This window comes from Cajanus cajan, chromosome 9 (assembly GCF_000230855.2).
Source record: "Cajanus cajan strain Asha chromosome 9, NIPB_CcT2T_4, whole genome shotgun sequence".
NCBI classification, from domain to species: domain Eukaryota; kingdom Viridiplantae; phylum Streptophyta; class Magnoliopsida; order Fabales; family Fabaceae; genus Cajanus; species Cajanus cajan.
Genome location: NC_138525.1, coordinates 17,937,415 through 17,946,680, shown reverse-complemented (window position 1 = coordinate 17,946,680; position 9,266 = coordinate 17,937,415). Strand labels below are relative to the sequence as shown.

The following is a 9,266-nucleotide window of genomic DNA, read 5'->3' as shown; positions in this document are numbered from 1 at the left end:
ATCCATATCGTTAGATTCCTTATCCGGACTCGGGGAATGCACATTTCCAGGCCTACGGTCAAATTTGCTTCTACGGGTGTCCGCTGTTGAATTGTAGCATAGAAATCCAAAGACTTTCGAAGAGTTAAGATCGTGTAGGAAAAAAAATATATATAAAAAATAACCCTCAAAGGTGACTTTATTATCCGATATTTGTATAGGGTGTGAGATTAATTAAGTAACAACAAAAATCACAACATATGAACAAAATATTTTTGTGATTGAACTTGTAACATATTTGTTCCGTGTGAGAGAGTTCTGGTGGTGAAAGAACTATTATTGACATACATAAGTAAGTACATGTTCAACATTGCGATAACAAATTCAATGTCTACAAGAGGTAAATTATTTATAACAACTAATAGTTTTTTTAATTCTAATATTGATCATATATATATATATATAATATGATTTTAGCCTTGATCCTACATGGAGATAATTTCTCCAGTAACACATCACAATATCACATACATACAGTGCACAGCATAGATATTTATGCAAATTCCTCTGGTCTAGTATCACATCACACAACTACAACGAGGCATATCCTGTGTTTATGGCTTTATAGATGTATAGCTGCTACAGTTGAGACCATAGAATCCACTCCACATACATTTCGGCCTCGGCAGATCTTGTAATATCCATTCTCTCCCCAGTTCTCACCCCATGAATTCTTAAGGATCCAGTAAGGCTTTTCCTTGAAACGAATGGGAGCATATGCACCTTCGCCATAACCCACTAGAAGAACCCCATGATCCAAATTCTTCCCGCAGATGTATGGGCAAGAGACGCCACCTATATATGTCTGCATATAAACTGCATTGATACCAACTGTACCAAGCAAAGCAACAGTTAGTATTTCTCTAATTTGCCATTAAAAAACAGGACAGCTTAATTACATTATCATACAGTTGACGATATTTTTTTTTTCATCAGAATTAAAGTTTTACTTCAGTAATATATATAATATATATAATAATGTAGATATATATGTAAAATTTTAACTCTGATTGAAAAACAACACTTATAGCACCGTATGGAAATTTTATCAATAAAAAAATGCTACAATCAAACAGATATGTCTATAATTTCTTTGTGGGGGGAAAGGGGCAAGTAAGTGATGGAGCCAAGTATTTTGGACTATAGAGAACAATTTAGGTACCTGCGAGAGGGCCATTCTTCACTAGGTTTGCAGCAATTTGATCTTCATCAAGGGAAACCACACTGTAATTAGATACAGTAGCCACAACCTTGCTTTTGTCAAATTTGCAGGTGCCATCTCTTCCTGTGTATGGATAGTCTTTTTCTAGCTGTATTCCACCAGACTCAAGTATGTACTCAAATGCGTTGTTCATCAACCCACCATTGCAGCCTGCGTCACACGCTCCATATTCTTCTGGGTCACACTGAATGATTCATAGATATAATTCATCATTTTATACATCACAATGGTGGCTAATTTTACTATTTTAATGCCTTACCACCAGCTAGTAGGAACACATACGATCTAGACACAAACGTCATATTATATTACACGAAGAAGGCCATACAATAAGCTTTAACATTAGAGTACAACAAACACAGTTGCATTACAACGTTCAAAATTATCATTAAAAAATTAACAAGAAAATAAAATAAAAATCGTAATTTAGAAAAGAAATTCGATGCCCGAAAATTTATAACACATCATATTCATCGATATCAGATACCATTATTTATGTATGTCCATTTCACTAACAGTTATAGCATGGACACGGCAATTATTTTGAAGTGTGTTAGCTTACGGTCGGGCACATAATGTTTTCATGGTATTATTATGTGTTCAGATTATCTTACTATGATCAAAATAATTTACACCAGACTCAAAAAAAAAAAACATATATAATCAAAACAAAGTAAATATTTACAAAATACTATGTTTTTCATCTCCAATCATACGCTATACAGTACCAAAACATACACACACTCAAATCATCTACATGAATTTCTAAATAACTCGAGTTTGGATTCACGGTGATAATCCAAAATCACGTTAAATTATCAGCCAACCTGATTTCAGATATTCACTAGTTTAAAACAATTTTACATACTTTCTTACACCTACCAGTTTATTAGTACTAGTACTAATACTAAAGCAAAGTTCAAAACCCAAAAAAATAAAGGAGCTAAAGAGGTGAGAGAAACTAACCACATGATCACAATCCACAAGCTGTTGCTCACTAAAACTAAGGAGTTCGCCGGTGGCAAGGTAATGAGCACCTTCCAACGCTCCCGTAGTACTGAAAGACCAACACGAACCGCACGAACCCTAAACAAAAACACACACCAAACCTTCAATTTCACATCAAATTATGCACAAATTATAATTATAATTATTAATTAATGATATTAATATTAATATTACCTGGTCCTTGACGTTGGTAACGGCACCTTTGTCACGCCAATCGAAATCCTTGGGGAGATCCTTGGTAGGGAGTACAGGGGCATTCTGCGCATGCGCCGGGAGGCGGAGAGGCTTCAGGCCGAGGAACTGCCGCCTGAACTCCGCCGGAGTCAGATCGGAGAATTTCGTGACGCCGTGGACGGCGGAGGGGTCGAGTTTCGCGTGAAGCCTCGCTCTGCGAAGGTTCGACTCGAAGACGCCGAAGCGATGGTCGTGCTCCTCCTTCGTCGCGTAGCTCTTACCGAACCTCGCCTTGAAGGTTGAGAAGTGATGCTCCGCGTTCAGCAGGTGATCCTCCTCGGGCTCTGCGCCCGGCACCACCTGGCGGATCAGGATGTCGTCGGCGTCGGAGGCCGCGGCGGCTGCCACGGCGGCGAGGAGGAGGAGGGCGAGGAGGGAGTAGCTAGGCATGGGGAAGTCAAAGGGGGGAGAGTTGGGGAATGGATTGGGTGGGAGTGGTTGGAATTGGGAGCCATTTAACAAGGCGATGGCGAATGGAATTTGGACACGTGTCTTTTTCTTAATGGGGTTGTTTTCTACAACTTGGGAGTGTACTCCCCTGCGACGCATGCACTATCCGCTATGGCCAGTCGTTTTTTGTTTTTTTTAATATATATTTAATAACTATATACGTGTCCGTCTCATGTACGCAAAATGTGATTTTTTAAAAACATTATTAAACTAATCTTTTATCAGGAGTAAACTGCGATTTGGTTTTTGTTTAGGATTTTTTTTAAGGGGATATGATTTAGAGAATATCTCAAAATTCAGAATCAAGAATTAATTTGAATTTATAGGATATAATTTTACAATTGATGAAAAGCAATTTTAAGAGTATTAATTTGATTACTTTTCATTTAGGATAACGTGATAGTTGAATATTTATATTTAAATGATGAATGTTAATTGCTTTGAATTGAATCGTTTTTTTAAATGATACTTTAACAACTAATTTAATGTTATTTAAATTGATTTAAGTCTTAGGTCATTTGATAAAAAATGAAATATTAAATGATAAAGTATAATTGATGAATAGTTTCAAAAATTAATATTATAATATTACATAATATAAAAATTATTAAATTGTAGAATATGAAAATATAGAATTATACAAATACACAATATAATAATAAAAAAATGTTTTTGTAAACAGTATTGGTTTGGATTGGTTTGCGTTTTACATAGTTAAGTGTATGTTTGAAACAGATTTAAAAATGTGGATGTTACCTTCTCTCACCACGTCTAGAATGTAAAATACACAAAACAATTCAAAAGGATTCTTTTATCAAAAAATATATATATTAATGATAAAAAGACTTAATTTAAGTACAAATTGTCTTAGTTAAGCATTATACAATCATTTTTTTTTTTTGAAATAACATTACTCCACCATTTTACCTTTTAAAATGCAGTACCTGATATCTAAAAGCAGCTCGAGCAGTGGATAGATAAAAAGGATTAATTGAATGATTTGGATTGTTGCGTCAATTTGGACCATGTCTACTCCTAATTTTTGTAGCAATAATACTATTAAGATTTATGTTCTCTATCTATAAAATAACTTTAAAATTCCAATACTATCTTTATATATATGAAAGTCTAATACTATAAATACAATTAAATAATAATATGTCCAATTTTGTAGGACATTTGAATAAATTTGCATGATTTATTAATTTCGTCTCTTTAAGGCACAAGCAATTGTTTAGCGTGTTTAATGGGACAATAATTGAGAAATTAGAAAGCATGAAATGCATTTGCCTCGTATGAAAAAACATTCGCACCTGATAGGTACAAATTGAGTGCAAGTATCTGAAACCTTTGTAATGCAAGGACAAAGAGATTAAGTTTAACCAAAATTAAGGTCTTTTGCTTAGTCACATTAGATTAAGGTCTTTTGCTTAGTCACATTAGTGGTGGGCATAGTTTTAAAAATCGGACCGGTCATCGAACCGGTTAAGGTACTGAGTCAGTGGGTTAAAGGTTGAACCGGTGGGTCACTAGTTGAACCGCATAACTCGATTTTTATTTATTTTTATTAAAAAGTATTCATATTAAATATATTTTATACTTATAAATTTTAATAAATTCATATCTTATTTTAAATTTCAATTTTTCTATCTTATTTAAAATTATTTTTATTTTTATTTTGTAAAAAAATACATAAAAAAATTATATGTTAAACGGTATATTAATACAAATTAAAAATATAAATAATATGTACATATATAATATGCTTGCAATTAATATCAGAAAATAATATATGTAATATTTACATAGATATTGCATTATTAAATATATAATTTAAAATTAATAATATACTATAAAAGTTATTTAAGTTGTATATATTGCAAATAAAATATATTAGAACAAGTAGTCATTGTTATATTTAATAAGACTCCTTGCTTTTTCATTAAGAGATTCAATTTTCATTATTATTTTTGTGATTTATGGTCCCTTAAAAATTAAAAAAAAAAAAAAAAAAAAAAAAAAAGTGGTTGAACCGGTTTGACCCACCGGTTCACCGGTTGAACCGAAAAATTGACCGGTTCAATCCAGTTTGAAAGGGTCGATTACATAACCGATCTAACTTCAAATTCGGACCGGGTGGACCACCGGTTCCCGGTCCAACCGGTCCGACCGGTCGGGTCGGTCTGGGTTTTAAAACACTGGTGGTGGGTGCTCTATGTATTTTCCAGCTCCAAATTGTTTCTCGTGATGCATGCATTTGATTTCAGATAAAATTATTATTTTAATTTAAAGTGTTATAATTAATTCAAAATTTTACAAAAGTTTAATTATTTTTTTTACAGAAAAAATTCGATTATGTTAGTAATAGTTAATTATATCAACCTCTATAAATATATTTGACTGTTTGTTCCTAACTGTTTCAAAGTACGATATAAGTTTTCGTTGAATTAATTGCCAAAACTTGCATAGATTTTCATATAAATTCTATTTAAGAAAATTTTATGCTTTTAAACTATGCTTTCACTTATACCTAAAGTCAATCATGTTAGTTAAAAGATTAACATAGATATGAGTGTTACATATCGAATGTATAGTGGTCACGAACAAGTTAATAGGGATGCCAAACTAAGTATTTTGTGCGGTTGGAAGCAAGTATTTGCTGGAAGGGGAATGCAAGGCTTATGATCTTCAAAATAAATGAGTGGAGTGTGGGAGAAAAGTAGAAAACTGTCATGACCAATATGGAAGGGAAATTCAAAGTGTTAGAAAATTAACATCTATAATGTCACAATTCCTTTAGTTTAAAGGTCAACTAATACATGTCATTAGATTCCCTGTTTGGACTCGGGGAATGCACACTTCCAAACCCAGGATCAAATTTGCTTCTACGAGTAAGAATGGCAACGGGGCAGGGCGGGTACGGATTTCATGATACCCGTCTCCGTTCCCGCGAGCCAAACTCATCCCCGTCCCCGTGTAACGACCCGCCATGGTCTCTACATTTAGTGGAATCGCACTACTACTAGTGAACTAAGAAAATATTAAGTTGGATAACTCATACATACAGGTATAGATCAGAATAAAAATAACTAAATTTCTTAAATACAAAATAAAATGTCATATATGTACAGTCATCTCAAAAATAATATTCTCTAGTGCCGGTCAAGCACAGACAAAACCGTTACCCAAAATGGTAACTCTAACACGAGGATCAAAACTCCCCATCTCGCAGCGGACACCTCAACTCCAAGCTAGCCCTGACCTGCTCCCATACCAAGTATGATCATCGCAGTTCCACCACATGGAAAATAGAAGGGTAAGCTAGAATCACAAATAATCATACAAGTATAGAACAACAATCTATACTACAAAATCATCCAACTATCAATCATATTCATAGAGTCACACCATATACTCTATCCAATACTACTCATGCATAAAGTACAATCCATCAATCATGAAGTCAAACACCACACTTCATCATATTAATAATCATGCGATAAATACATCTCATGACAGATATCAATGCATATCAATCATCTAATGCGTCGTCACGCATACACCTAGGAGATCTTCGTAATAATAGAGTTGTATAAGTGACATTCCATCCTACCGAAACCACCCCAACCGTTTTCACGCCCAATGCGCCCGCTCGGTCACAGCTAAACAGGATATATAATCCTCACTCGGGTTTACTCGGATGATGTCACTTACACAATTGGAAGTCCAAATCCACCGTCAGGTATAGCACAGCTGGGTACGGGCTTACCACGACCTTGGCATGCATAACCAAGTCAATTGTGGAGTTCGCCCACCGACTATCCGCAAGGATCCACGCACCTTCCCGAGTACTTGGTTAAGGGAATAACCCTCGACCTCATACCCCGCTCCAACACTAGCTAAGGACTTAGAGGAGACTCACCCAACCCAGTGGCCTATCTGAGCACCACTCTCCCAAATCCAGTGGCCTCCCTGAGTACCACTCTCATATCAGTGGCCTATCCAAGCACCACTCTCAAGAGACTCTAAGTGAGCTCTTCTAGTTCGAAAATATTTTTCCTCTCCTCAAGTCCTAGGCTAGACTCATGCCATAAGGCATCACATGCAATCATGCATCATACATCATAATGGTCTGCCCACCATCATGATCACCAATCATACACATGTCATAAAACATCACATGCAATAATGCATCATACATCATAAATGATCTACCCATCATTATGATCAATAAACATACTCATATGAACATATACACATGCCATATCATATTCAAACATTCATACGTATCATCACAAGCATACATATGAATCATACCTCACCGTACATCATATATCATAGCTCACCGTACATCATATATCATACATACATGATCTAAAACTTCAACTTTAAACGTGCATAAACATCAATTTAAATCAATTATTTATAAATATAATCAAGCACAGCGCAGTCAGCTTGCGCATGGCCTAACACCAACCCAAAAGCTCTAAGCTCTTCCACGCCTAGCGCACTCAACCTGCGCCCGGCCTAATCCCAGTCAGAGAATTTCAAAACTTTCATTCAAACCAACACATCCAGCCACATGCAAACACAAAATACAATGCATAGGCTCCTTACAACTCAAAATAACCTTAATCTCACATGCATCCAACCTATGCATCAAAATCATCAAAATCCTCCTTTTTCTCAAAACCTCAAAAGTAAGATTTTCTTTAATCCATCTATGGATTCTTAGCATTCATGCATCAATTGAGTTTCTAAACTCACATGCAACCTAAACAACAAACATTCTAGCTTCCCTTACCTGAAGATTGGCTCAAAAAGCCACAATTGTGACGAAATAGAATTTATTTCCAAAGCTCAACCCGGAACTTCAATCCTTCCAAAGCAAGCTTTCTAATCTGAATTTCAAGAAAAGACAGAAGGAGTTAGTGATCTAGAGGAGAAAAGGAGTCAAACAGAGAAATTTGGGAGAGAAAGGAGCTCACTGACCTAGAGACCTTTTCTCTAAAACTTCTCTCTAAAAACTCACATTCTCCTGAAGGCCCCCAACCCCTATTTATAGACTTTTCGAAGTGGCCAGAATGGCCTGTACCGATACCGGAACGGCCCGTTCTGCACTCCCTCAACACGCACAAAAATCACCTGCAGAACGGCCTGTTCTGGAACTCATACAGAACAGCCCGTACTCCCCTCCAGAACGGCCCGTTCTCCATCCAGAACGGGCTGTTCTCCACTACGAATTTCAGTTCAATTTAATAGCTTGGAACGGCCCGTTCCAAATTGGGAACGGCCCGTTCTGGGCTACTAAATCAGCCACTTTTTTTTTTCTACGTTACACCCCGTACCCGTACCCGTCGGGTATGTGATTTTCATCCCCATCCCCGTCCCCGTCGGGTATCGGGTATACCCGTACCCGTACCCGTACCCGTCAAATTTTTTATTTTTTATTTTTTTTTAAAAAATATAATATTTTTAAATTATTTTTTTAATTATATTATAATTATAATTAGGTTATTTCTTTATCTCGTATTATAATAAATAATTACACATAAAAAAATATTAAAATTCTTTAATAAAATTAAATTGAAAGTGGATATTAAATTAAAAATGGGAATGGGGATGGGGACGGGTACGGGTACGGGGCGGGTAAGTACATACCTGTACCCGTACCCGTACCCTATTTAATATATCGAGTTTTACCCATACCCGTACCCGGTCAAATCGGGTATTCCCCGTCAAAGTCGGGACGTCGGGTATTACCCGCGGGTACGGGTATATTTGCCATCCCTATCTACGAGTGTCCAATGTTGAAGTGTATAACATAGAAACCCAAAGACTTTCATAGAGTTAAGATCATGTATAAAAAAACAAACAAACAAACAAATAAAAATAAAACCTCAAAGAGTGACTTTATTATCCAATATTTGTATGGGGTACGAGATTAATTGAGTAAACAACATAAAACACAACATATACTGTTAAGTGTCTTTTATGCATGATTTGCACTCAACTTTTGGTACTCTTTTTGGTAATTGTAGATATTATATATGTTATTTTACCCCCCTTTATTTAAAGAATCAAGTTATACTAGAAGAGTAGAGGAGTAGTAGAAAAATCTTAAGGAATTTCCTCATTTTTTGTAGGTTTTGTAGGAAGGCAGAGATTCACAGCCAAAGTTGTGGATCTGGAGCTCGAGCTGTGGAAATCTAGGAAGGAATTAGACATCCAAAAAGTTGAAGCTATAGCTGTGGATCTGCAGCTATAGCTGTGGAAATCTGAAATGCAATTTGAAGATCCAGAGAGTTGAAGC

At 35.7% G+C, this 9,266-nt stretch overlaps 1 protein-coding gene across 1 annotated transcript; it reads right to left on the bottom strand.

The window, feature by feature from the left end:
* Positions 1-295: 295 nt before the first annotated feature.
* Positions 296-3,067, bottom strand: LOC109815499 (cysteine proteinase 15A). Its single transcript, XM_020380240.3, has 4 exons — positions 2,444-3,067; positions 2,228-2,347; positions 1,202-1,445; positions 296-870 (listed from the first exon to the last, which is right to left on the bottom strand). The coding sequence occupies exons 1-4, from the start codon at positions 3,050-3,052 to the stop codon at positions 602-604; spliced, it is 1,242 nt and encodes a 413-aa protein (XP_020235829.2). The 5' UTR covers positions 3,053-3,067; the 3' UTR covers positions 296-601.
* Between the last annotated feature and the right edge of the window lie 6,199 nt (positions 3,068-9,266).